Source organism: Suillus plorans, assembly GCF_016647745.1.
Source record: "Suillus plorans strain S12 chromosome Unknown HD556scaffold_48, whole genome shotgun sequence".
NCBI classification, from domain to species: domain Eukaryota; kingdom Fungi; phylum Basidiomycota; class Agaricomycetes; order Boletales; family Suillaceae; genus Suillus; species Suillus plorans.
The window spans coordinates 269,744-297,263 of NW_024537432.1; the positions used below are offsets into that span (position 1 = coordinate 269,744).

Genomic DNA, 27,520 nt, shown 5'->3' on the forward strand with positions numbered 1-27,520 from the left:
GCTGTCTGACAAGGTATTCCTCCTTTCAGACTAGCCTACATTTTGACTGATACTTCATATAGCGTGTGTTCACTGTCAGTCATAATTACAGTAAGCTTCTAATGATTGTACTCTCGCGTCCATCTCGTCTCTAAAGTCCCTACAGTGCGCAGTGATGCCGTACAACTTCATCTTCATCGGCATTGATTTTTTAGTCGCTAAATGTATGACCCAAAGCATTCTCAGAATGTCGTGCTGACCACTGGTCGCTTTTCAGTATACGTCAACTCGTTCCTCGCACTTCTGAACGCGCGGTACTTCTTAGAGCCCGCTACAGAACCTGACCGTTCTGCAGAAGTCCATGTGCGCCACAACATCTACCGCCCACTGGCAGAGCCGAACGTCATGGCGTCCCAAGACGAGGAATCCTAGGGATCTCCGGAAAGCATTTGAAACATCCCGGCGATGATGTTATGGTACATTTTACTCGATCTACCATGGTAAGTAGCCGCATTATTGGCGATGAAAGAGTGCTGATTATCGCACTTCAGCCACACCGGCTCATTGAAGTGACGGTAAAAATGAATTCCTTCTTATCAGTTTGATGTATCAGTACTAGTATGCATGTATTATGTATCATCCGCCTCTTCATTGTATTAGAAGGAACAAGAATCTACATAGTCCATTATACCTCCATCTGTGGGTTTTATATATCACTAAGTACTGACTAGAACCACGAGGAACTATTAATTCATTCGGCATACACGAGTCTCCATGCGCTTAGAATCAACGAGAATCTCGCGCATACCGCTAGTGGACTTGCTATCTGCAACCTTGTCTAATACGCTGTGTCACACGCACCAAGCCACTCATAAATTGTTGTAGACAAAGTCGTCGCTTTGTGTCTGACTAACACCTTCCTCCACTAGTAGTCATTGTGTGATCGAATACATCGAGGAAGGGCATGCAACTAGTCATATTTGCAAGACGCTTCATATTCTGATATCCTCGATGCTCCACTTGGCACGAAGGTCTACCGTGTAGTCGTCATAATCACCAGCGAGGAACCGATGCATCGAAGCCCATGCAATCATCGCCGCATTATCTGTATTGAATTTCAGACCCTGTGAATCGATCGGCATATTGAAGCACTGACCTGTGCATAATTCCAGCGGGGGGAAGTGGAGCGATATGCGCTCATCAGGGCTGTACTCATCCAGTGCTGCTCGGAGTCTACGGAAGCTGAGCACGAGAAAGAAAATAGAGTTTGAAAGACTCACTTTTCGCGTAAAAAGATATTGCTGGCAACCCCGCCGCTAACGACAACATCCCTGACGATCACGTTTTTCAGCTCGAGTTTGTGAAGGCTCAACCTCAGCTTGGCACAGAGTTGACGAGCTGCGGCTGCCTGGAACGCACGAGCCAAAGCAATTTTATGTGAACTGGATAGAGGTTCTTCCATGAGAGAAATGTAGCGCTCTACTGAAGATTGTAGGGATGCAAAGGAAAAGGCAAGTTTTCCTGGCATTGGGACAGTGAACGGTTGGATGCCGGGTAGGGATTCCAGTTCATCATTTGTCACGCGGCAGAGCTCCTCGAGTGCTGCACCAGGGCCTCTGGTTCCCCAAGACAGGCCAAGTGCTCGAGCTGTCTTGTCAAACGCGCGTCCAATACTCGCATCTGCTGTTGTTGCAAGGATCTGGAATGAGGTAAGAGATGAAGCTAAAAGTAGAAGCGTATGGCCTCCAGAGATGAGCAGTGTCAAGAAAGGAAACTGTGGGAGATCTGCGGTTGGAGTCGTGAGCAGGGGGGTCAAGGCGTGTGCTTGCTGAAATCAAACGAATGAGTGTAGTGCTCAAAAGAAAGTGTATATGCGAACGAACCATGTGGTGGACACCGACGAGAGGCTTACCGAGGGCGGCGGCGAGGGACTTTGCGGCATTCGAGCCCACACTAAGGCAGCCTCCAATTCCTACAGACAACTTATGGGTGAGGAACGTTTGATGCAGATTGAAGAGAATACATAGATACCTGGACCTCGCGTAAATGCAATCCCGTCGATGTCGTGAATGCTAATACATGCCTGTTCGAGAGCCATTCTGACAGCACCCGGCTAAAGACTTAAGTCAAAGCAAACAATTCGAGAGAAAGGAACGCATTCACCATGTTACGCTGGTGTGCTTCAATGGCTACAGATGGATGAATACCACCGAAACCTTCGTGGCTGATTGATTTGGGATCAAACAGACATACGCTGGACACAGAAGGGACTCACAGATCATGCTGCTTCACAACAACGTTTGAAAGTATTTGACGCGAGGATGTCACGACGGCTGCACAGGTGTCATCCGCTGAGCTCTCGAAGCCAAGAACAGTAAATGTTCGCCTTCCCGTACGCGCTTGGAACGTCCTATGCGCTATAACAAAATTTTGTTGGTATGGACTCGGAGCGACCAACGATATAGTTTCTTACCAGTAAGAGGAACATCCCTCAGTCGTCGAAGTAATAAGACATTCTGTCTGCAAAGCCCACTTCCGAGAATGGGCATGAAAAATGGTGTCGAAAGCGTCGAAAGCAGCGTCGTCGGTTTGCTGCTGTTTGTCTGCGTCGGTCGCACATTAGATTCTTTGCTTTTGGCTCTCTTCGTAAACATTCGTGACGATGCGCCCAGTGGCAACGTTTAACGTGTCGAGGTGCTCGCTGCTATCATGTCCTCCTCAACGCATACCTCCATCCTTTGTCGCGCTGAGACGCGCGCTTCCAGTCCTTGCTCGCCGTGCTAACAGTTCTACTACTGATGAACGAACAGTCAACCAGAGTGTAGCGTTACTCGACTCTATAATGGGATCTTCATCAACCCTCGACTTGAAGACTTCATCGCTGTCAGATATATTATCTCCCCCCGCACCCCCAACCCAGAACTCAACTCCAGACCCTTCACAAATGCTTATTCCGCCAGCATCCGACCCCCTTCTTCATTTCCTCGCATCTTCCCTGCTCAACCACGGAAAACGTGCAAGGGCAGACCGCGTCGTCTCCCGCACACTTCTTTATATTCACGCTCTTACCCGCGCGCCGCCGCTACCTATCCTCCGCCATGCTCTCATCACTGCTTCCCCTGCTGTCAAGTGCATATCACAGAAGCGCTCAGGAAAGAACGTTGTGAGACCTGCCGCGCTTACAGAAAAACAGCGCATAAGGGCGGGTATTCATGCTGTATTGGCTGCCAGCAAAAATAAAAGTGGCAAGACGGTAGAGGAGCGTTTAGCCCGAGAGATTATTGCTGTTGTTAATGGAGACAGCAAAGCTATTGCTGACAAGGAGCTAGCACACAAACAGGCTATGGTCAATAGGTATGTGCAACATTGATGTTGGGTAACTCTTATTGACATATCGCACAGGGGCAACGCGCTCGCGAAGTGAGGACTTGCATGTTTACCGTATTCTCCCTTCCTGTAATGGATCGCCGAATTCAATGCAGTCTAATTGCGTGGCTCTCCAACCTCTTTGATATGATGTAGCGAATACTACACTACTTTCAGTCCTTCTGTTCTAACATTCGAATAGTCTACAGTTGCGTTGACTAATTTTCCGCAGCTAAGAAATCCAAAAAACGAAATGCTGCATCGATGACCGATCTCCCTCGGGTGACTATTGACAACTAGTTCAAGGAGATGCAGCAAAACGAGATTGCGGAGATTCAAGGAGAGAATGAGTTATTCGCAACGAGAACAAGAGTATCAACAGTGATCTTGCAAGCGTTCGCGATGATCCAGGTGCGGCGGGAAACAGACGCATTTAGGACGTTGAAGCACTGGAAGAAGTCATCCCTCTTTCCCGTCACCAACCCTGATAACAATTCTCTCGGGTTACTAATGCCTTTGCATGTTCGCGTCCTACTCGATCTTGCGCGCAAAAAGGTTTTGGAACACCTCGGCCATGAGACATGAGAAGACCTTCGCACTCCCCACAGTGCTAGTGTCTATCAATTTGTAGATGCCCATCTTCAATGATATCAAAACGGAAAGGTGTATCACACTCTCCATCATCCGAGTCTATCTTTATCTTATGTTCATCAGGCGGGCAGGAATACGGCTGCTCACATGCACAGCGCGCGATTACGAGAGCTGCCTCTTGTTTGGGATGAAACACAACATCACAGTTGCCTTCACAGATTGTCAAGGAAGGTTTTAAAATTCACGTTTCTACTTGGGATGTCTCTTTTCTTTGTTGATCGGTTGCTCCCTTGAAGCAGCGGCCATCGTTGCGAGTAAGATGGAATTGCTTGAAAGCTGTCATGGTAAATAATGGTAAGGTCACTACCGCGCACGTTCCACACCTTGTCGCGGAATGCTTATCCCTCGTCCTGATCCTCGTTGCATAGAACCCTAGTCAGCTGCCCAAACCCTCGAATAACCTTCCGATACTAGTAATATCCATACAGCGAGGATTAAGGCGAGGACACTCTGCAATAAGGTGTGGAACGTACACGATAATGGTCAAATCAGGAAAAGGCTTTACCAGTGATCAGTAATTGACGTGTTCAGGGACTCGGCCCTATTGGGAGCCAATCTACTTCAGAATGGTAACAGGTCGTCACTACACACTAAATGAGCCGCTTCTATATAGATATCGAGCACGCATACCATGCTGCGTTCAAGAAAAGGACTAAAAGAACAGTTTTTAACTTTCAACGACACTTCCATCCACGAACAAGATCCAGTACCAGCCTACCAATGGTCTGAGGAAACCGCAAACTCTACGTCGATTCTGGTGGTAAGGACATCGGGGCTAGTCTCGGCAGGGGTAGAAAAGATACCAGTGTCGACACATCCGTGCAGGTTGAGCATCAGGCGAGAGATGAGAGTAACAGACATGCTGAGGGTCGTGATTAGGGTCGTTTTGTGTCTATCCCATCAACTACTCACCAAGTAGTAAATACACTCAGGCTGCCTCTGATGTTTTCCTTGCAAATTGTCAGAAAATAGTCAACCTGGTGAAACATGCGGGTATGCTCACTGAACCACACTAAATCATGGTGTGAGCATGCGACTGAACTATCCTTCATACGCTGACTTACGAGGTGCGTCAGAATGTTGGGTAAATTGACTAATGTCATTCCTCTGAGAGAAAGCGGATCAGCTTCACTCGTACAGTTTCGCTAGCACTCTCACACGAAGTACATCACACCTGCGCTCGGTTGGTTCAGTGTTTACAATACCGGTGCGACGAAAAATACCATCTTGGAATATGACATCAAGGATATCTCTCCTGGATAATAGGGAGAACCGCAATCCTCTAGTTTTCCAGGCCCTGAAGACTGTGAGGACAAAGATGAGTAATTCGTAGATAAACATTGCCATCCAAGCCATCCCATGATCTGCGATTGGATAATTCCGTAGTACCATCAATATACATCCAGATATGACTTAGAATGCACTGACGGACAGTTCTGGCAGGACTTTTGAGCAGGCGTGTGGAATGACGAAGAGAATGACATACGTTGCTGTCGTGTATATTTCATGGCAGTCGCCGGCGTCGACCCCAGCATCTGAGTCATCTCCAAAAGTTACCGCCTAAAACTTGAAGTTCAGCAGACTCTCAAGTCCAAAATTCTTCGTGAACACGTACTAATGCTCCTGCTATAAGAACAAGTCCGATGATCCCCATCCATTTAAGCAGACGCCTGCTGCGGCCGTAGAGAGCATAAGTGCGAAGAGACAGTGTGACTGAAAATTTGAAACATTCAGCGTGTCTTTCTCGCGATACACTTCTAACTCACGACAAATAAAAATTTGCTGGAAAAAACGTAACACCTGTACGACTAGCAAGTACTTCGAACAGCTAAGTCTTTGTTGAGCAAAATCATAGATATTCAAGAGAATAAAGTTGAAACCTCTGCGGAGATAAAGTGAGCCTGCCAGTCGAATACACGCACAATATTAATGTAGCACCTTAGGTGAAACGGGTAGGAAATTGCTAATTAGGACAACAACACCCCCGAGCACGGCGAGATAGCGATTGATGAGAAATAGCACTGCAGATGTTGCTTTCGGGCGACACCAGATCAACATGATTTCTTCTGGGAGGGTCGCCATGTGGTCGTATATCAGGAGACCTAAAGTATTCAGTTATCATCTTGAGAATCAAGATGAAAAGTCGTAGTACTGATTGATGCGAAAAGGATGTACAGGTACACCGACCTGGCAAATTGGAATATTAGTTCGCGATCAGCATACATAGTAAACCAATGGGTTTATCACTCACACATGCTGCGCTTCCGAGTCAGTAATATACATTAGAAAGACGATATAATGAGAGGAAGGGGTGTTGAGACTTGAGATTGACAGGAACGTTAACGGTTTGATATTGCTGTTGTACTGTATAGCCTACCTCCTCCCCAATTATCAATCATCCACCACTAATCCACTGTACCCAGCAAGGGCGGTCACACTCGGTAAACTGAACGGAAATGGGCGGAGATGGCCTAATCTATTTCCTGTCCATGGCGTTGATCAAGGTCCGAGGCCAAGGGGACAAAATCGACTGTTTCGGTGATACGTGGGCCTGGACTACATAGTTAGACACTGGAAATGCGGCAGTGCAACACTGAGCACTACTAGCACACTGGTCGGGGGTCGGGAATTTGGAATCGGATAGTGGCATAGTATCGCCTTGTCCGGCTACATTCACCGGCCATTTGCCGGCCGTGTCATGCACGTTCTGTTGAAAATGATCACAGGTTCTTATACCCTTGGATATAGACTCGAACATGTCCTAAGTATATCAGGCTGGGCACTACCGCCGGCCCAAAAAGTTACCCAATTTGGTAACAGGTGCGGTGTATGCCCATTGCCTCGTGTATTAGCATCCTGAAGTTCGGCTCATAGCAACTAGTTTTGTTTCAAACACCATGGACAATCTTCCTGACGGGGTCTCTGCTCCAGAACTTACTACATTGTCATACGATGAATCCGTTCCCTATGAATCACAAGTTCCTACTCATTCATCCAGTGATCCAGAGCGAGCTACATTGCTCAACCGCATAGGGAACACTAAAGTGTACCTTCTCTCTGACACTGCCCAGGCAAGAATTGCCAAGGTGCGCTAATAGTATGTCAATTTCAGTTTGCAGAAAGTGACTCTGACACGGGAGTCTGTCCCTGTTTGACCCTGAAGCGCAAGCGCACAGAAGGGGACGATGATGATGACATAGATATGGAAGAAGGTGAAGACGAACGTTTAGCTTTATTATTTGTCATACAACTTACCCTCTGCTGCCATCAGAAACAACATCGAGTCTAAGGGCAAATGCTCTGCTGCTCACCGGCACCCCCATTTCCCACCTGCCTACCGCTCGCATCTTTGCATATGTTACCCATTTCGATACGCACCCCATAGGCCTTGAATGGCTCGACGATAATAGTTGCATCCTCGTTTATGAATCAACCGCATCTGCACGTACTGCACATCGGTACCTCCAAAAATCTGCCACAGAGGATGTGGATGCAGACGGCTTCGTCACAGCAAAACCCATTCCAATTACCTTATGGCCGCCAGAAGAGCGAATAACCAAGAGTCTGGGTAAAGGTCAAGGACTAAAAGGCATCATACGCATGCGTTGGGCCAAGGATGATGACGTAAAGAAGAAGGGCGCAAAAAGGGAAAGCAAATTCTATAAGAAGTATGGAGAAAACGCCGGGAAAGAGGATGAGGGAGGGGAAGCATTGCAGAAGAGAAGAAGGAGAGATGATTCAACTGTGCGAAGCCAGTTGGATGATGACCTTGATGAGTTTCTTGGAGCCGATAAACCCTCCAAAATGCGTTCCGACTACGTGGATGGGTCACGCAACACCGTAGAGCGCATGTCTTCTGCGCCCAATTCTTCAGACCTAAAAAATCGCATCTCTGCGCGGTTGCCACGCCACGCGAGGGGCCAGCTTGCGTACCAGTCAGTTGATTCGCCAATTGACTCTGAAGAAGACTGGCACAGAGCCAGGGGTCGAGGGAGAAGAATTCCACGCCCACAAAAAACGCAGCAAGACCTTGATGATGAGCTAGACGCTTTCCTGAACGAGAAGGAATAATTCCTGCCACGTCATCGTCTGTGGTACGCACGTTTGCTCATCACGCCCTTCATTCCCTGCTGGGGACGATCCGCATTTCATCTTGTCTTGGATTTCTTATTGCTTATTACATGTTCCCAGTGGTGTAAAAACATTCGCCTACATTGCGTATTGACTGCGTATAATTTATGATGTGGTGCATGTTCTGTGGTGACGTGGTGCGCAGTCGTAGCTCCCACCTGAAGACTGCAGTACTGCATGTCGAATACTAAACATGTTCAAATGAGCTCACTAGAACTGTCGAAAGTCCGTTCCTTTCCTAATTGCGGCCTCACCCAAATCGTGTTCGGCGGATCCCATCAAGATTTCAACTTCAATGCAGCGCCACCGTCGGGCTCCGTCAATATAACTGCGTTCTCGTAATTAATTGAACGCAACTTGGCCGAGCAATATTCAGTTACAACTGTGCTCATCATGGACCACGATGTTGACGACGATACCCTAATCAATCTGGAAGCGGGTCTACATCCTCAACAAGGTCGTACCCAAGATGCGTCCAACTCTGACTCTTGGTTAACCACTATGAATAGCAGCTTTACGCGACTCCTCACCCTTGGCATTTTTCAAAACCGAGTTTCAAGCCATCACCATGGTGTACCAAGCTATGCGGAGGATGTTGACAACGTTATGCACGCGAATGACGAAGACCTGACCGGGATGAAAATCATGTTCCAAATGGATTCCTTTCCGACCAACTTTGTCACTATGGATTGCAGCAAACAGACCGGAGTGTTTTGTGTCTCCCCCAGCAATGCAGCGCCCCCCAGTCATTTCCGTTTTGAATCACCTATCACATCGCCACCATCTGCGACTTCAAGCAATACCCCTCTGCTCACTCCGGATTCTTTCGTTGGTATCCTGGATTCTACGTCACTGGAGATCGCCGACACTCAGTCCGGCCTCGCATTTCCTTTGCATATTTCTCACAGGAGTCCGACGCTGTCCCTAGAGCATAGATGTTCTATCAATGATGGGAAAATGTCGGAGCGTCCTCGAGTGAGCTGTATTAAAATTACAAGAAATTCCGGACCACTGCTAAGACCGAGGTCATCTTTTGTCATAACTGTGACCGACTGCGACACGACTAATGTTACAAACGATAGATGAAAAGGTAAACGAATTCAGTATTTCATGGTGATAAAGAGAGGTTGATGGAGTGTTGCCTTCAATACTAGAACTGTACTCGGGTCTCGAACTTCTTGATTGAATCTTGAATCGCTTTCTGTCTCTCTCCCTCACACATCTCATGGTATGGCGTCGATCCCTGCCACCCTGCCCATGCCGTCTCGTTCAATGCGCCCCACCATTCGTCTTTGAACGGGTGTCCTGGTGCGCCAGCATAACCCCAAGGCTTGGATGTGTAAGGCTGCACGAATGGATTGAGCACCGTCACAAGACTAGGATGAACTGGTCCTGTGAAATGCACGACTCCAGGATCCTTCATGTCTCCCAGTGCTAGGATATCTCTATCAGCTGAGCTAATCTCTGCGTAGGTTCCGAGTCCCTGTGCATTCCAGCTCAGGTTCACTTCGGCCCAATCGCCAGCAAAGTGCACATTCAGCACGTCTTGGTCACGATAGCGAGCGTCTTTCATCTCACGCACCCGAGCCGCAAGCTCAGACAGATGCGTTCTTGCCTTTGCCAGGTCAATCAGGAGCATGCCTGCGTTGAAGTACCGCCTTCGTGAGACGCCATCATGGCCCATTGGGAATCCAACATCCATCGCTGCCCCAATAGAGGAGCCCTCCAAATCGGTGTTCCACAACTCTTCCAGGCTCCTGCGCACCAGCATGTCTGCGTCCAGGTATAAAGCCCGCTCCACTGGCAGGATCTTCATCATATCAACTTTCGCCCAAGCTACGCCTAGTTCTGCAGCTAGACTCCCAGCTGGAAGATCCAGGAATACTAGGGTGACATCGTGTCGTTTGGGAAGCGACGACTTGATCTTTTCTTTGTCTTCGGCACAAATACCACAGTCTACGATATAAATTGTCATACGTCCCGCGGTCTTCTCGATGGCGCTGCGAATCGTGACAGCGGCTGCCATCGCATATGAGGTGTCGATGGCGAGGACCAAATAGATCCCTAAGCCTAGAGCGCTTGCGAAGTCCCGCTCAGCACTCTGCTCCACGAGGAATCCGATTCGCATTTCACTGGTCTTCCTCAAAATCATCTGGTATTGCTCTGCAGTATTGGACAGATGCTCGTACTCCCCTGCATGAAGTGCAAGGAATGCATCGATTCCGCGGCGGGGATGATGCATACTTTCGACGGGCTGCTCGGGCCAATTATAGTCATCGAAGATGAATATACATCCGTTGCGCGCAAGGCGCCATGCAAGTTCTGCATCTAGGAGCGTATCATCTGAGCGGTGCGATCCGTCCACATACACCCAGTCAAATCCAGCGCTTGTGCCCCGTGCTATCTCCTCTTCCAGAAGCGCATATAGTGCGGGAACGCTGTACTGTGGGAGTATGCGAAATGAGCGACCTGTCCGTGGAAGATTCTGCGAGAGCTTGCGGTGGCGCTCACGTCCCGCAGGAGTATGCATAAGGTCGAAATGGTCGATGCAGACTATCTCACCGCCTTGAGCGCAGAGCGTGGTCAGCAGAAATACTGCGGAGCGCCCTTCCCAGGACCCGATCTCTAAGATACGTGGCTTAGGCGAAGTAACGAATGGGAAGAGGCTTTTCCAGGATGGAATATTATGGGTAAACCAATCTTGTGTTGGTGTAAACTCGTACTCATTTGTAGATGCAGACATGTTTGGCTGCAGTTGATAGTCAATGTGAGTATCTCAATATGTGCACGAGGAGTGAAACTGACCTATGGGCGCAGGTCTTATCAACTGGTCCTGGTGCTGTTTTGACGCCTTTCAAGATTGGTGATTTATACCTGTCTATGTGTAGCAGGAGTCCATCAGGTCGTCGTATCATTTTCTTTTCAATTAATCCCTTACTTTGGGCAAAATCTCATTACCTTTAGGTGGCAGATCTTTGTGGTCTCTGATTTGAACCTTAGGGCGATGGTGGTGCTTATCAGGTCCACTGGAATTTTCTATCAGCACTGCTGCATCCCAACCAGTACAAACAGGTATAAATATATTCGGGACCGTCGATCCCACTAATATATAAACCACAGAAAGCCCTCCTTATCTCCCATCTGTCTTTTGCAGTCTTTTGCCCACCATATCATTAGACGCGCTCGCTTGCGCTTTGTCTTGATCATCCTGTGATATATTTTCGATAGAAAAAGTGCACACAAGTTCCTCTCTGTCGTTCGAAGCAGCTCAGACTGGGTTATACACCATTGCTCGAGCTCGTGGGTATGTTTCCGAACCATAGCATACAGCGATGAACTCAAATATTGCAGTCAAAGAAACAATGGCAAACACCGGTGGCCCACGTCGGTTTCTCATCACCGGCGGGAATGGCTTCATTGTACGGGCTTTTTGTTATTTACATGGAACAATGTTAAATTTGATGTCCACTAGGGGTCATATATCGCAAAGGCATTATTTGAGAAGGGCCACTATGTTCGTATCGCAGATATCAAGCGGACCTCTTACTTCAATGAGCGCATCTCAAACGAGGTTCTCGTTGGAAACCTCTGCGATCTGTCATTTTGTGAAAGCGCTGTTCGAAGCATGGACACAATCATGCATTTTGCCGCGACGATGGGTGGCATGGGTGCAATCCACGAAGCAAATGATTTCGTGATTTACAATGACAATTCAATAATGACATTCAACCTCGTACATGCCGCTGTACACCAGGGTGTCCAGCGTTTCTTCTATGCATCATCTGCCTGTGTTTATCCGACATCATTGCAGCACCAAGGAACAAACCACATAACCCTCCGCGAGCACGACGTATGGTCTTCTGGGACCCCAAACCCACAAGGCCTCTACGGCCTCGAAAAGCTGAACTCCGAGCTGCTTCTGATGCAGTTTGTCGAGAAAATGCAGATACGCATTGCTCGATTCCATAATATTTTTGGCCCATATGGCGCGTGGGTTGGCGGGCATGAAAAAGTGCCTGCTGCACAGCTCAGAAAGGCGCTCGCTGCATACATGGATCCTACCACACAGCATGAAATCGAGATCTGGGGAGATGGGAAGCAGCAGCGAAGCTTCCTCTACATTGACAATTGCGTCGAAGCGATTCTCCTTCTCCTTGAATCCGACTGTAGCGAACCAATCAACATTGGATCTGACTGTTCGGTGACCATCGACGATCTCACGAAAATTGCCGTGCAATCTGCAGGCATGGACGTAGGAGATGTCTGTTTCAGATACATGGATGATTCTCGTCCTGTCGGCGTCCATTCCCGCAATTCAAACAATGAGCTCATCACGAAAACATTGAGCTGGACTCCAAAGATATCCCTCGAGGCCGGTATGATGAAGACCGCAAACTGGATCAGAGGGGAAATGGATAAGATGCTTAACGTCACCGATAAGACTACCCGAACAGAGCTTCTGAGCAGTTTCAAAACGAGCAAGGTCGTATACTTGAATCGGCCCACCATCACATTCGCTATCCTACTTCCCATCACATCCCGTGGTCTCGAGGGACCCGAGAAGAGCCTCGAAAACCTTCGAACCTTTGCAAAATCCCTTGCACGCACTACTTGGCGTGACACCCGCGAACTTGGACTCGTCCACTTTCAGGTGAAGATATACTTGGGAATTGACGCCGACGACGAATTTCTCCTGCGTCGTGCGGGAAACAGCGAAATGTTAAACATCGAATTACTATTATCAGAGGAGGGAATCACGGATGTTTCTACCGAGATCTGCAACGTACCCCGCGGTCATGTCTGCGCCATTTGGCGCCAGTGTGCACATCGGGCTTGGAAGGAAAAGGCGGACTATTTCGTTCTAATGGGTGATGATGTCGTTCTCCTCGATGAAGGCTGGATGAGAGACATCCATGAACAGTTCGCGCTGATTGCACAACACGAACATGTCCCTCAAGGTATGGGATGCGTCGCCTTCACAGATGTGACTTTTCCCGGAATGCCCACATTCCCCGTTATCCACCGCACTCATATGAATGCCTTTGGCGGCCAAGTCATACCCAATGTTTTTATTAATCAAGACGGGGACCCATTCCTTTTCCAGCTGTACCGCAAATGGGGCTGCTCCAGAATGATACCATCAAGACTTTGCAATGGCATCGGCGGAAGCCTACCTGCACGATATATTCAACAACATGCAGATGGATGGACGTTCGGTCCGTTGACTGAGGCAGCTTCCGCACTGGAAACATCGTTGGCGACATCTTTCCCGGCCGCTACTCGCAAAATGACCTTGGACATCATTATTCCAAGCTACCGGGTTCTGCTCCCTTTCCTCAATGTCATTCTTGCCCTCAAGGAGTCTCCAACTTGTGAAACTATGTTCATCATCATCATCGACAACCCGCACTCTCCTAAAATCACCGAGCTAGAAGCAAAATACGCCCATCGCCCAGACATCCGCATCCGTATCAATGAAAGTAACCTTGGCGCCTCGGCGTCACGAAACAGAGGCATGAAGGAATCTGCCGCGGATTGGATTCTATTCCTTGATGACGATGTCATACCTCAAGATGACATCCTGATCGAGGCTGAGAAAGCCATTCGCGCGAATCCACAGGCTGCTGGTTTTATTGGAAACACCTATTTCCCGGTTGCTAGCACTGTCTTCACCAATGCCGCTCATATTGCTGGCGTGACTTACTTCTGGGACATCGCTGCGAAAATGCCAGAGAATGAGAGTGACATGCCCTGGGGTGTCACAGCCAATCTCATCGCCCGCCGTGTTCAGGACGGTGTGGAATTTGACTTGCAGTTCCCGAAAACAGGTGGAGGAGAAGACATCGATTTCTGTCGGAAGAAGCGTGACTTCTCTGTTGCTCATGGGGGCGAAGGATTTTATCCTGCTCCTCGTGTCATCGCAACTCACCCTTGGTGGAACGATGGTCAAAGATCATACTGGCGTTTTTACATGTGGTCCAAAGGCGACGGGAGACTCGTGAAGCTCTACCCAAGTATGACGTATCTAGATTACACTCCCAACAGCGCAGAGCTGTTCCTGATTAGCACAGCATTGGCATTCCTAGGCGCGTTCACATACCTCTTCACAAAGGGCTCTGTCGTGTTCATTGTTTCAATGTGTCTCGCATTGGCGACCGTCATTGCAAACATAGCGCATGATATGTTCCGTCATTTGTGGAGAGATACGAATCGCACAAAAGCTCTCAGGTCTTCACTCAGAGGGCTAGGATGGGCTGTCGCAGTTGCCGAAAGTGCGCTGATCAGGATGGCAAGCGAGGGTGGGAGGTTGATCGGCCTGCTTGAGCGGGGAGACGTTATGTTCGTCGGGCATAGATTTGACTGGTTCACAGGTAGGGCAGGAGACGGTCCGATGAACGAGGAAAGAATGAATGGACAACAGAGAATGGCACTGGTTGCTCTCATTTTTGGTGTGTTGTGTTTCAAGTTTTGCTACTAGTGATGGGTCCGTCAGTTTGATTCGTGTAGGGCTTCTACTCATCCTTTCTCTGAGTCCGTGCGTCTGTTGTGATTGTTGTTGTACGATATGTATCATTCTATGAGTACCCTTTTTCTGAGTCCGCATGGCTGTCATGATTGATGTACCATATGTATCGGAATTTTAGCCAGTTGGATATATCGTTACTCCAGTATCAGGTGAACAAGCAGAGAAAGATCTAGTTCCATGCACTATGAAAGGTGTAGTGAATGAGCGCTGAGCTTGAGAAAGTGAGGAAAGGCGATTGACAGGCACCCAAACATCAGTGAATTGACGAGTCCTCGATATTGTAGCCGTGGGAAGTATAGCACGATGTAATTCTGCTGCCGCCAAATATTAGCTTTTATACTGCGAGCAATTTGAGTTGCACATATATACCCATGTATGCTTGTAAATCCAGCTTAACATGAATGATTTATGACAATGCTGGAACATTCCGCCTTTGCAGCCAATGAGTAGTGGTAGTATACCCGAGCCAATCGTTTTGAGCTTCGACATCTCACCTAGTCTCATTTTTTAATTACAATGTTATTCAAGGCCTTTTCAAGGAAAGAGCCTCTGGCATTTGTCAATTAATCTAGAATGCCATTAGATTTAGCCACAAAGCTATGACATTCCTCCTTTTCAGACGATGAGGGGTGGTAGTAGACTTATTCTAACTATTTCGTGTATTGCCGTTTGGCCCTATTTATTTGTCCTATTACAATGCTATTCAAGCCCTTCTAATACCTTTGGTGCTGGACATGTATTTTTGTAACACATCAGGTAAACATAATTCACTACAGAGTGCTACAGAGCGCTCTGTAGCACTCCGTAGCACAATCCAACCTGCTGATGCCAGTAAGTGCAGCCCTTCATTTTGCTGTAATGGGGAGCCGCAGAAATCAAAATTTCATTGCGGTCGAGAATGTACTAATTGATAATTTGATACATGCATCATAAAGGATAAAGGAATCGTGGAATATTGCAACCTGACTTAAGAAAGTTAATCGTGATAGCCAGAGAGCGTGAAAGCAAAAACGGGGGTAAGATCCAAAGCACAAGAGTGAGTATGAGTAAAATATCAATGAAGTACTATCAATGGGCTTTGCCATTGGCCTTCGTCGTGGTAGATGGTGTGCCATTGCTCTTGCCACCTGTAATGGGCCGAGGCTTCTCAGCAGACGTCGAGGCTCCCGCAGACGCTCGTGGTGCAGCTTCCTTCATCACCATTTTGGTATGAATGTCCTCCAATTTCGATGCCTTGACTTTCTTGGGCCAGAAAAGTGTTATGAAACTGCGGTCAAAGATGAACATCGATACAACTAGTCTAGGTGTTAGTACTCACGCCCAAAGATGTCGACGCCATCGCTCTCGGTCCTCTCCAGCGGCTTGTTTATTCTGAAGAACAATCTCGATGCGTCGTCCAATAGCGGCTAAAGAATCCTTGAGAATGGCAACTTTATCGTCTTATATGCCAGAACCTGCAGACATTTGGAATTAGATGGACTTAAGAGACCACATAAATGTTGACTTACTTGGAAGCTTTCCTTCCCTGCCCAGGCGTTGGCACCCAGATTTCTACACGCAGCTGTTTAGATGTGATGGCATCTCGCAAAAACGAGTGTGCCAGGGTGTGGGCTGAGCGTGACACTCGGAAGACCACTAGCCTTGCCTCCAGCACCTAGATACTCGAGGACGGAGTTGATACGAAAGATGTGTGTTGCGACATAGTGAGAATCCTGCCCGTGGACAGAGTAGTAGTCTGTGCGATCAAATAGACGGATCGTTCCAGTTTCAAAAGATTTCTTTGGGAGTTTGGAAAAGAATGCAATGAAAGGTCAGAGTTGAAATTTCTGTCGTCGAGCAATCGAAGACTCACTCGGTTCATGCTCTGCATCTTTCCCTTCCCATACACGAGAGCCATGCTACCGTTAAATCTTGACTTGATAATAGAAGGAAGAAGTGAAAGATAAAATGTGTCGCGTCACGCGTATTGAAAAAATTGCTCCCGGTCTCTTTTGCAAATCTGCTCGTGTATTAGTAAGAGTCTAAGACTTCAAGCGCTTTAGTGTCTGCGCGCGTTAACAACTCATGCCGTGAAGATCATAGTGGAGATGTTTTGAATGCTCGGAGACAAGTACTTATACGGATTGGCAAGACAGATTTGTAAGTATGACATCGAAACAACTTGAACACAATCACAATGCGCAACGAGGAACTAGTATGACTGTCAGTCCGATGAGATGAAAACATATGCGAGCTCGAGTCAGAGTAGATATCTAGTAAGGCAGGAGATATACTATCAAACACCCAGTTACCGTAGTGCACGATGCATGCTAATCAACAATGCCTCAAATCTCAAGCGTTCATCCTCGGGCAACATGCGTAGACGAGACTTTGTGAACGTGTAATAGACCTTGTTCTCCTCGCCGCGAAAGTCCAAAGCTGCAGACCAAGGACCCGCTAAGGCTTTTTGCAACGACCAAGCACGCGAGGTTACTGCAAGGGCGATGACATTGGTAAGGAGGGGTTGCCAAGACTCTGTATCGAGGGGAATATAACGAGAGTATTGCTTGCAGGATATGATGTGTTCTAACAAGTCAAAGATGGCTTTGTGGCCACATGGAATTCGACACAACCTGATTTGCCTGTCGTCCATGGTCACCTAAAATGTATAGAGTATAGTGAACACCGAAAACGTAAGGTTTGATCACAAAACTCGGACCTACCTCAACAATTTTATCCGCAAATAGAAAGTCTGATAGCAGGGCTGCAATATTTGCGACCCGTGCTGCTTGCATTTCGTCTCTTGAGAGAGATAGATCAAGGCTCAAGTCATAAGCTGATATCCAAGAGATACTGGCGATCTCCTCGAAGTCGCCATGTATCTCCTTCGGGATTGCTTTGAGCCTCGCGAGAAGGTTCTTAGTGTCCGGCCCCGATTTCCAACGGATGAGTTCATGCCCGTGGTTGACGTTATTGCTGGTATAGCAAGCAATCGTCGCGTCTAACGTGTTGTTGGCAATGGTGGAGAGTTCAGATGCAGACGGAAAGAGATTGTCTTCGAATAAGTTCTTGAACTTGTCGGTCCGAGCGTCCCCTTTGAAATCCTGGAGTAACATTGGTGTTAAAAAGACGAATGACGAGGACGCCTGTTCCATGGACAGGGATAATTCCTGGGTGACATATTTGGAATTGAGGAACTTCGTCCGGGTAGAGGTGGCACGTTTGGTTTTGCGGGAGGTATGCCTACCCCGGATCAACTTTTTCGTCACTTCAGGTATGGGGTCAAGGGGGGCCTGAACGTTTGAGTCGTCGGATCTCATGAAGTAGTAGCCATCGTTAGACATGGCGGGCTGAGAGTTGTTTGAGCTGTGGGATACCACGGAATGGTAGGTGTCAGGAAGGGGAGGAGGATCGTCCGTGCCATGTGATAGAGTGAAATTGTAGTTGTGACCGCCGTAGTAATGGCCGCCCCCATCATGCACTTGGAAAGAATGGGGTAGCGTCATTTGCACGCCCTGCTGGCTGCTACCTGAGGGCACCAAGTAGTTACCGTGTTAAACTTAAAGATCGTTGAAGTTAGAACGGCAGAAATCAATTATACACCAAATAAATACCGTTCAGGTGGCCACTATCGTGTGTTGGCACCTCGAGATGGCCGCCGGCAGAGAATTGGGAACCGGGCCCATCATACTGCTGGACTGGCTGCTCCAATTCAAAGTCGGCATTGCCTTGGGTGTTCGGGTAGCTGTCGTAAGTGTGATGACCTGCACTGGGTCCTGCGTAAACTTGAAGATCGTGAGTGCAGAAGGCTGATGCAACACGAAAAAACTTACCATCACCATGATCAAAGGCGGCGTGAGTCTGCCATTCAAAATCTGACATGTCCATTATGCGAGAGTCTGATCGATAACGACTTGTAAGCGGCAGTGGGTGAAAGTAGAGGGGAAAAATTGACCGTGATGCTTCGTATCCCCACCGGTAGTCAAATCTTCAAGCTCGGCATGCCGGACGCGATACCAAATCTATTGGACAACATTATTAAAACTTACAATATTATTATTTCGATCTCGTTGAATTAGGCCCCTGTAGCTCAACACAGCGTCCGATTGGAGGGACGTACTTATTTCCTGTTTGGGATGCCTACACATTTGACAAGTCGACGCGTCAGAAGGGCATCCTACATTAATTCCCGCTATCATAAGGTTTGGGGTGGAACAAGGTGCAACTCGTGTCGTCGCCAAATGGAGTTCGATTGCATTGCGCAGCCCTACGGCTAGTAGCTTCCGAGCCTCGCACCTATGAAATTCGGAACCTTCCACTGAGTCCAAATTAGTCGTGTCAGCCAATTTTGAATTCAGCGTCGGCTGCTGTCAACTGACTCGAACTCAGAACGCTTCTCACTACCATCCAAAGTCACAAGCACCCGAAACACGCCCTCTGAAGCGCGAGCAAGGACTCATCAGAAGTCAAAAAATACGAAGACAAGTAACAAAACATCCGATCACACGAAGAGAATGAGCACTACGAAGAAACGAGGCGTGAGAAAAGAGCACTCGATATATCCACGGAATTTGCAAAATACGATATAGCGGGAATAACTATACAGTAATTGTCTAGAGGGGCCTCCATTTATGTCCAACATCTTGATTTCCTGAGCCCCAATAGTTGACCGGTAATATTGTATTTACTGAGTCCGCTTCAGAATTAAAATCGACGGATAATCCAATAATCCAACTGAACTTACGTAATCAACTGAACTTCTGAAGTGCCGTTCTCGTTCGGCTTCACAACAAGTCGTCTGCAACAGCTGTAATAATGGTACATGTCATGTTATAAGCTATCGTAACAAATGGATGGCTGGGTGACTCGGAAGAGATAACTAATACTGACACAACTCGAATGAATGCAGAACAAATAAAAAAAGTGGGGCCTGGCGCCCCACATCATCGATGTAACTACAGGGGAAACTTTGTCCCAGCATCAGGGAAACGTAATTCACTACAGAGTGTTACAGAGTGCTCTGTAGCATTCCGTGGCACAATCCAACCCGCTGATGCATGATCCATCACAAAAACAAAAGTGCGATTCTACTGCTGCTTTCCTGTTGCTACAGCTCGATGATTGGCCTGTCGCCAACAAGGTCAGTGCAAAATTAGGTGACTCTGAAGGAATACTGATTACTTCAGCTGGCATCGGCAGAACCTCCCAACTTGGAGGTTGTTTGGAATCGGTCTTCTTCCGAGTTCGTAAGCGCAACGCCAGAGTCGTCAGAGTCGCTAGTCACATCTGTGACTTTAAGCTGGTCGTCAGCTGCAACATTACTCACATGATATAAAAAAAACATACGAGCATTTTCGAGATAATCCAGCTGAGTATCTCCAACAGAGAACAATGCAATATCGTCGCTATATGCTGTGACACTGCAGTCTATCTGTTCCTTGATAACCTTCTCATTGGATCTTACGAGCTCCTGGACTGATACTCCAAGAGGCTCTTGAGAAGCATTTGCGTATTCTTCCCCCTCATCCTTCAAAACCATGTGAAGGAACTTTAAGTGCTCCTCACTAGCATAAATTTCCCACGCCGTTGCCAGAGCAGACACACGCCTCCATTCAACGTCAGCGTGCATCGTAACGACAGCTTGAGCTGCAGCCCCAGGAGACAACCTTCCCAGGCAACGCTCAAGCACATCTTTGCTCTGGTATTTTTTTGTCAATAAGCAAGTTCTACATTTATATATCACAACATACCTTTTCAGCATCTTCCTGACTCATTGAGTCTTTGTGACGCAACTGATTGTTAAAAAAGCGGCGCTCCAATCTGGTAGAGCCATTCCTCTCGTAAGGCTTTGGGTTTGATTTTGCACGCTTGACAAAACAAGATAGATGGTGGATTATGGGAGGAGGAGTTACAGGTTCGTTTATGTCGCTGTCGGTTTCGTCTGATGATGGTGACCTTGCACGTTTGGTTCGCGGGACATGCCGACTGAAAGTTCTACCAGTCGTCATATCAAGAATTGGAGCAGGTTCATGTGTATCCACAGTCATGCGACGACTAGGCCCATCACTGCCCTCACACTCATGACTAGACCCTCTGGAAGAATGAGAAGGACTGTGAAAGGACATGCTTAGCGTGGGCAGGGGATCAAGAGGGAGGCAAGTATGTAGGTTCCAAAGGCTGAACAGTTGCTTATGAGTACGTGTACGTATAATATTAATATAACTGTAATTCCTATATTGAACCTACGTCGTATAAGGCAAAAAGATAAGCAATTTGAAATACGGATAGCATGAAACTCCGACTCGAACTCTCACTGGATGCACGTATATACCAAAGTGGAACGTTCGAACGTTGAAGGTCGAAGCTTCGGAACTTGGAAGCTCAGACGAGGCAGTATAGCCAGCGTCAGTAATACTTCATGTGGTTTTCACAAAAAGTACTTTGGATCCTGTTGTTTTTTTCAATGGTGTCTTGCGGAGCTCGAGGTTGCTCTTGGGAGAGAGCAACAGACAATCGAGGACTTAACAGACATCGCGCGAGCTGCAGCTTTTTCAGGAGGTCTAGTGTTCTTGCAACACAGAAAAGACTAGAGCGTGCGAGGAATGCGACTTCAGCACATTTAGCTGCAAATATGTCCACGAACGCTTCACAAGTGAGTCGATTGGTTTCTGACGAGTCAGAGCTGAATCACTAAACTTGTCAATGAAGAATCTTACCATTGAAGCCTTTCAGTGCCCCTTGTAAGCCCATGGCCGGGCCTAGGTCTAGTCCAGCAGCTCGTATGTCATCTGATGTCCCCAGCCCGAGTCTCGAAATTCCCGAGTTGCAGCACCCCTTTAATAACTCTGACTTGGAAAGGCAACAAAATGTTGACTTTGACATGGATGACAGGCTTAGTCTTGGAAATGGATGTCATCGTGAGATCTTATGTCCGAATATTGGATGTCTGCTGATCACTCTACTGGGTTTTAGAAGTTCCCATACTTCCTAGGAGACGTATTCCAAGGTCTTTCAATGATATCGAGCATCCGGCTGAGGATCTCAATGACTGCAATAATGTTCCTGTTCAACCACTCCCAGCCCGGTCCAGAATCCAGCGTGTCCTTCTTACGCTGAGAGATACTCTTCAGACCGCCTTTGACTCGGTTGGGATCTGTCGTCTATACCCTCGCCGTCCTTCATTTGAGCCCGATAGATTCATACCGTCTTCATTACTTGCCAATTCGTGTCCGATAATCGTCCAAGGAACTGACTCCCCAGCAAAGATCTTTCCGCCACCCTACCCATTTCCAAATATGACTATTTATCGCCTCATGACGTGGATGAACTCGGGCAGTCACCAGAAATCGGAGACTGAGGTCCAGCGACTCGTCAGTGATGTTCTCCAGGCTGACGATTTTGACACGAAGCATCTTGAGGGATTTTCGGTTAAGAAGAACTTGAAAGAATTGGATAAAGATAAGGGCGAGGAGAAAGTCACCTTCCCAGATGACTGGATCAAGACCGATGTCACCATCGACATCCCTACGAGATCAAGGGAGGAAAGCCCAAAGGCGTATAGTATTTCCGGATTCCATTATCGCCCTCTTGTTGAAGTGATCCGCGCGGCATTTGCAGACATCCAAGCAGGCGCATTCCATCTACTGCCTTTCAAACGGTTATGGAAGGATCCAATGGACGATCACCAGGAGCGAATATTCGATGAGCTCTACGCTTCTGATACCTGGCTAGAAGCTCAGGACGATCTCCAGAAGCTGCCCAAAGAACCTGGCTGTACATTAGAACGCGTCATAGCGGGTCTTATGTTCTTTTCTGATGCCACTCACCTAGCAAATTTTGGAACTGCTAAGGCATGGCCCCTCTACTTGTATTTCGGCAATCTGACGAAGTACGCACGATCATTACCTCAATCGGGAGCATGCCATCTAGTAGGATTTTTACCTTCGGTGAGTCCTCCTGATTTGATTCTCGACTATTAACATGAACGGTTTTTGTTAGCTCCCCGACAGCATTAAAGATGTATTAAGCAACCTGTCCGGTATATCAAAGACTGGCATGGCCTCGCTTCATACACACTGCTGTAGGGAGTTATTTCATGCATGCTGGGAAATCTTACTTGATGAAGAATTCCTTCGAGCATACCGCCACGGTATCATTCTGACTTGTCCGGATGGAGTCCTGCGGAGAGTATTTCCAAGAATATTTACCTATTCTGCTGATTATCCAGAGAAGTACAGCCATCCTTTTCCCTAATTTAAACTGTTAGATCATTCGTCACTTTTCAGGGTTTTGATCGCAACCATCAAGGATATGGGCACATGCGCATGTCCTCGCTGTCTCACACCAAAAAAATTGTTTGGTTCCCTCGGTTTACTTAAGGACATGAAAAATCGTATAGCTACACTTCGAGTGTATGCTACAATGAAAGTCGACAAAGCACGCGAGTTTATCTACCGGTGGGGAAACACTGTACTCGGTTCAAAGGTTGAAAATGCCCTTGGAGAGGGTTCCTGGGTACCCACCATCGTAAGCACAAACAGTTCTTCACGACTTGTGATTAGCTGAGATCAGTTCCCCTAGAATCAATTTGCCAAGAAGCTTGTGCCGCTCGGCCTCGACCCATTTCGCATGCTCGTTGTTGACCTTATGCACGAGTGCGAATTGGGTACTTGGAAGGCGCTGTTTACGCACCTTGTACGGCTTCTTTATGCTCTTCCTGGGGGTAGCCAGCTGGTGGCTACTCTTGACAGCAGGTTCGTGAATTCATAGAGTGCTGTCACTATTTACTAATGTGTCGTCGACTCTCAATAATACCGTAGATTTCGCCAGGTCCCCACATTTGGTCATGGCGTGATTCGAAAATTTGCGAACAACACATCTGAGATGAAATGATTAGCGGCGCGTGACTTTGAAGATATCTTACAGGTTATTTCGTCTTTCTTTTTTTCTTAGACTAACTGACATGTTCCCCAAGTGTTCTATTCCAGTTTTTGAAGGGTTGTTTCCACCAGAGCACGATGCAATCATGCAGTCTCTGTTGTATCGATTCGCACAGTGGCATGCGCTCGCTAAACTTAGAATTCATACAGAGTCTACGGTTACTTTTTTTGACGAGATATTCAAGAAGCTCTGTCAGAACTTGCGGAAGTTTCAACGCGACACGTGTGCTGCCTTCAATACCATCGAATTACCGAAAGAAAAAGTGGCTTGCCAACGAAGACTCGCTCAGCACTCAGAACCCCGTACCACCCCTCCAGAAGTAAATGGATTGAGGGTAAAGAAGTTCAATCTTGGTACTTACAAGTTCCATGCAATGGGAGATTATGTTAGAACCATCAAGCTCTTCGGAACAACGGATTCTTTCACCACTCAAATAGTATGTGCCTGTTTTATTTACACTATCCACCTGATGTTCAGTTTGGCCAGGGAGAGCTTGCACACCGAGCCCTAAAGGCATTTTACCCGCTAACCAGTAAATTAGACACTCCAGCGCAGTTAGCTAAACACGAGCGGAGGCGCCGTGTACTTCGACGTGTTGCAGAATTTGGAGGCACGTCATTCTCCTCTGATAGCCAATCGCCTACCGAAGCCCCGCCTTTGGTGCTCTCTCGAAACCATCACCACATCGCGAATACTAAAAGCAATCCAGTCAACCTATTCCCCTTCCTTCAAGAACACGATGGCGACCCAGCAGTTAAGGTAGGCATGATATTGTGGTTGGAACTCTTTTCTCACAATAGTCGTCAGAATTTCATTCCAAGGCTGAAGGACTACATCCTTTACAGGCTGCGCAAGCTCGACACCAGTCATTGCGACCACGTCTTCACAGATGAAGAACACAACTCGGTAGTTATCCCTAATAACACTATCTACTCAGTCCAAGCCATGCAGGTGTATTACACTACATACGACCTCAGACGCGAATATGATACGATCAACCCTAGGACCCACACTGACGTCATGGTGCTTTCGGGGGAGACGACACCCAGCCACCCATATTGGTATGCTCGCGTGCTGGGTATCTATCATATGGAAACCTGGCTCAACGACGGAGATCAACCTGTAAAGCACCGTCTTGAAGTCCTCTGGGTCCGATGGCTAGCACCATTACGGAACCATAAATGCAGCATGAAACATACTCGTCTTCCGAAAGTCGCATTTGTTGACGAATCTGACCCTGACTCGTTCGGGTTTCTCGATCCAGACCAGGTGATTCGAGGAGCTCACCTGATTCCTGCTTTTTCCGCGGGACGAGGCATAAGCTCCCTTTCCCTTGGGAAATCATTGGGACGTCCTGATGGGGAACTAGATGATTGGGAATCATATTATGTTGGGATGTGAGTGTGCTAGCATATTACCTTTTATGATACATTAACCCTCGAGTCTTGGGTTAGCTTTGTCGATCGAGATATGTTTATACGCTATACTCACTTTGGCATTGGACACCCAGTAGCATTGTGCAAGATAACCAGAGACTGTCTTGGCTCACTAGTAGCGGCCCCAGCTGACTGTGACTCAGACGCTATGGATATCGTTGACGATGCAGACCTCGAAGAAGCAGAACGTGACGATGAACAGGACTCGGATGAGGATGAGCTTAGCGATGAGGAGCTGGATGGAGATGATGGAGATGGAGATGGAGATGAGGATTTGTTTGATGATCATCTTTCTTTTTAAATTTTCCTCTATCGAGTTAAGCCTTCAATTACTAGGTTTGGCAAGCAGTACGATGTACACGCTTCACAAGCTGTCTTTGTCCGCAGACGTACGGCGTGTAGCTACTACAACATGATTACTAGGCTGGTCACCGTGACCCTCTTTGGTTCAACGAGTTTTTTTCCATCATGTATGCTTCACGTGCCCTCGAAACCTTTTCAACCTCTTCAATGGCCTCGTACTAACACCGGCCATCAGCGGGTTGGATTGTGCTACGGAGTGCTGCAGAGCGCTCTGTAGCACTCTGTAGTGAATTACGTTTGCCTGATGGGCCGTACCCGTACCGTGAGGGCCGACGTTCCGAGTCCCTTCTGTGACCTGATCCATCATGATTTCGTCATTCTCATCTGCATCTCGACTCGGTCAGGACAATTATTTTAATTTCTATCTACATTATCATGGTTTGTCGCTGATGGACCCAGATATAAGGCCTCAGCCCAGGTGTCGGTCTGCGTGTCTACGTAGTACTAGTGCTGACATTCCTATGATGACAATATGCTACAGCCTAGCGAGTTAGGCTTCGAGCAATGCGCCCGTTCCTTGGACCCTAGTAGGCACCCACACCAGTTTGAGTATGGTTGACTCTTTTATCCATGTACGTTTTCAGCTAATTTTCAGTGTCAACTGCCAACGTAACAATAAATTTATTCAATTACGTTGGTAGCACTTAGTATGATCATCATTACTAGTTTGTTCACAAGACCATTTCCAGCGCACGCCTACAATGGAAAACCTGAACGTCAATGTCTTCAGGGAAGTTTTTTTTGGCTAATACTAAAAGTTTGACGATTAACACTAAATATAGTGAGAGCCGCTAGTGAACGCTAGCCATCAGTCTCCTACCCTCTCACTCTTCCCCCTTTCCCCCGCCCCCCTTCTGCTCATGTCCCAGATGGAGGATGATCAGCATCCCGAAGAATTGTCCCAGGTGGATAACACCCCACGACCTCCCGCAGCATCGCCCATAGTGGTAGCACCGACGTCTGCCAGTGAGAATGCTGGTCAGAAACGGAAAATTGCTGACTTAGAAGAGAACCTCACGTCGGGGCATACATTGAAAAGGTATGAGCCTCGCTTTTACATCTAGTCTGGTGGAAAACAATCTCACAAGGACGAGCTATCATCAGACAAATGATTACCTTACTTGATAACATTGAGGACTTAGTAGGCAAGAATGGTTGCGATAAGGATGACGACGACATTCATGTAACTCTCGTCTTCAGGTTAGTGTTTCATCTCTGTCTTATGAGAGCTACTCATGGATTTGTTATTAAAGCCAGGATCGTTTGCGAATCGGATATGTGGCCCTCAAAATGTCTTCAGATAGTGATAGTATGGAGCACGACAATCACTTGCATATGTCAAAAAGGGTGAGCTTTGTCAGTGACAATAATTAGTGTTGTGTTGAATCGTTGTACAGCTTAAACAGAGGGTCTACGATCTTCGAGGAGATGTCAATGGCGATCAGACTATCGCTAACACTCTCATGACACAAGACCAATTGCGAGACTCCCAGAGACGAATCGACACCCTTCACACGGAACTTTTTGATTTGCGAGGCAGGTTGTATGACGCTCAAGTCGAACATGCCCGCGACCTGGCAGAAATACAGCGCGAGATGTTGCAGATGAGGGAATCTAGTGGTCGAAACCATAAGAAGCTGCCTTCCTCACCTCCCAAAAGGAAGTCAATGGTTCACAAATATTACCCAGATGGTGGACAATCGATTAGGTGGCTTACAGACGAGGAGTTCGAACCGTATGATGAACTGTCTACGGAAGAAGGCTCACGTGTTGCAAAGGTTGTTGGTGGGCCGTCGTCATGCGGATTGGCAGCCAGACGACGCATGTCTTTATCTCGCCGTTGGTCTTTGCGTCGTTTTCAAAAAGTCAAGGATGCCCGTGCCAACGCTGATGACTCAGAAGAGTCTGTCAGCACTATGTACCACCGTGCGAATGGCACTCCAGAGATCTGAAGGAGAATTACCCCCATCACATACTTTTCATCACCCTTGAATAATCTTCCTTTCCATTTCTCGCCCTACCCATGAATTCACCACAGAGTGCTACAGAGCGCTCTGTAGCATTCCGTGGCACAATCCAACCCGCTGACATCGAGCTCGGCATCCTTCAAACCCTCGCTCATTATCCTTCTTGTTCCTTCCTTGCTCCC

General features: G+C 47.5%; 12 protein-coding genes across 12 annotated transcripts; 6 read left to right on the plus strand and 6 right to left on the minus strand.

Moving 5' to 3' along the window:
• Positions 1-154: 154 nt before the first annotated feature.
• On the plus strand, positions 155-411 carry HD556DRAFT_1445974 (uncharacterized protein; the record flags this gene model as incomplete). The annotated part of the gene is made up of 2 exons (XM_041307018.1): positions 155-203; positions 257-411. 2 exons carry the CDS (start codon positions 155-157, stop codon positions 409-411), a joined length of 204 nt encoding a protein of 67 aa, XP_041157646.1.
• Positions 412-971: 560 nt separating this feature from the next.
• Positions 972-2,633, minus strand: HD556DRAFT_1445975 (glycoprotease family-domain-containing protein; the record flags this gene model as incomplete). Its single annotated transcript, XM_041307019.1, has 8 exons — positions 972-1,084; positions 1,136-1,212; positions 1,260-1,807; positions 1,863-1,951; positions 2,011-2,092; positions 2,143-2,203; positions 2,255-2,396; positions 2,453-2,633. The coding sequence occupies 8 exons, from the start codon at positions 2,631-2,633 to the stop codon at positions 972-974; spliced, it is 1,293 nt and encodes a 430-aa protein (XP_041157647.1).
• Positions 2,634-2,923: 290 nt separating this feature from the next.
• HD556DRAFT_1310474 (ribosomal protein S7 domain-containing protein) lies at positions 2,924-3,403 on the plus strand (the record flags this gene model as incomplete). The annotated part of the gene is made up of 2 exons (XM_041300416.1): positions 2,924-3,333; positions 3,382-3,403. 2 exons carry the CDS (start codon positions 2,924-2,926, stop codon positions 3,401-3,403), a joined length of 432 nt encoding a protein of 143 aa, XP_041157648.1.
• Positions 3,404-4,710: 1,307 nt separating this feature from the next.
• Positions 4,711-6,078, minus strand: HD556DRAFT_1445977 (uncharacterized protein; the record flags this gene model as incomplete). The annotated part of the gene is made up of 9 exons (XM_041307020.1): positions 4,711-4,858; positions 4,909-5,008; positions 5,061-5,103; positions 5,155-5,360; positions 5,425-5,432; positions 5,483-5,556; positions 5,612-5,709; positions 5,763-5,778; positions 5,935-6,078. The coding sequence occupies 9 exons, from the start codon at positions 6,076-6,078 to the stop codon at positions 4,711-4,713; spliced, it is 837 nt and encodes a 278-aa protein (XP_041157649.1).
• Positions 6,079-6,893: 815 nt separating this feature from the next.
• Positions 6,894-8,067, plus strand: HD556DRAFT_1310476 (uncharacterized protein; the record flags this gene model as incomplete). The annotated part of the gene is made up of 3 exons (XM_041300417.1): positions 6,894-7,082; positions 7,109-7,208; positions 7,268-8,067. 3 exons carry the CDS (start codon positions 6,894-6,896, stop codon positions 8,065-8,067), a joined length of 1,089 nt encoding a protein of 362 aa, XP_041157650.1.
• A 227-nt stretch (positions 8,068-8,294) lies between these two features.
• On the plus strand, positions 8,295-9,245 carry HD556DRAFT_689302 (uncharacterized protein). The gene has a single exon (XM_041311310.1). It carries the CDS (start codon positions 8,521-8,523, stop codon positions 9,211-9,213), a length of 693 nt encoding a protein of 230 aa, XP_041157651.1. The 5' UTR covers positions 8,295-8,520; the 3' UTR covers positions 9,214-9,245.
• A 32-nt stretch (positions 9,246-9,277) lies between these two features.
• On the minus strand, positions 9,278-11,199 carry HD556DRAFT_1528866 (glycosyltransferase family 8 protein; the record flags this gene model as incomplete). Its single annotated transcript, XM_041309392.1, has 3 exons — positions 11,066-11,199; positions 10,933-11,005; positions 9,278-10,876 (listed from the first exon to the last, which is right to left on the minus strand). Exon 3 carries the CDS (start codon positions 10,868-10,870, stop codon positions 9,278-9,280), a length of 1,593 nt encoding a protein of 530 aa, XP_041157652.1. The 5' UTR covers positions 10,871-10,876; positions 10,933-11,005; positions 11,066-11,199.
• Positions 11,200-11,489: 290 nt separating this feature from the next.
• Positions 11,490-14,605, plus strand: HD556DRAFT_1241833 (NAD-dependent epimerase/dehydratase; the record flags this gene model as incomplete). The annotated part of the gene is made up of 2 exons (XM_041298229.1): positions 11,490-11,546; positions 11,600-14,605. 2 exons carry the CDS (start codon positions 11,490-11,492, stop codon positions 14,603-14,605), a joined length of 3,063 nt encoding a protein of 1,020 aa, XP_041157653.1.
• Positions 14,606-15,555: 950 nt separating this feature from the next.
• HD556DRAFT_1488438 (uncharacterized protein) lies at positions 15,556-16,550 on the minus strand (the record flags this gene model as incomplete). Its single annotated transcript, XM_041308762.1, has 5 exons — positions 15,556-15,920; positions 15,972-16,092; positions 16,162-16,204; positions 16,246-16,431; positions 16,506-16,550. 5 exons carry the CDS (start codon positions 16,548-16,550, stop codon positions 15,722-15,724), a joined length of 594 nt encoding a protein of 197 aa, XP_041157654.1. The 3' UTR covers positions 15,556-15,721.
• Positions 16,551-16,940: 390 nt separating this feature from the next.
• HD556DRAFT_1445983 (uncharacterized protein) lies at positions 16,941-18,514 on the minus strand (the record flags this gene model as incomplete). The annotated part of the gene is made up of 4 exons (XM_041307021.1): positions 16,941-17,291; positions 17,356-18,161; positions 18,247-18,417; positions 18,466-18,514. The coding sequence occupies 4 exons, from the start codon at positions 18,512-18,514 to the stop codon at positions 16,941-16,943; spliced, it is 1,377 nt and encodes a 458-aa protein (XP_041157655.1).
• A 1,300-nt stretch (positions 18,515-19,814) lies between these two features.
• Positions 19,815-20,757, minus strand: HD556DRAFT_1445984 (uncharacterized protein; the record flags this gene model as incomplete). The annotated part of the gene is made up of 3 exons (XM_041307022.1): positions 19,815-19,924; positions 19,979-20,330; positions 20,383-20,757. 3 exons carry the CDS (start codon positions 20,755-20,757, stop codon positions 19,815-19,817), a joined length of 837 nt encoding a protein of 278 aa, XP_041157656.1.
• A 5,474-nt stretch (positions 20,758-26,231) lies between these two features.
• On the plus strand, positions 26,232-27,323 carry HD556DRAFT_1445986 (uncharacterized protein; the record flags this gene model as incomplete). Its single annotated transcript, XM_041307023.1, has 4 exons — positions 26,232-26,410; positions 26,476-26,571; positions 26,625-26,718; positions 26,769-27,323. The coding sequence occupies 4 exons, from the start codon at positions 26,232-26,234 to the stop codon at positions 27,321-27,323; spliced, it is 924 nt and encodes a 307-aa protein (XP_041157657.1).
• Between the last annotated feature and the right edge of the window lie 197 nt (positions 27,324-27,520).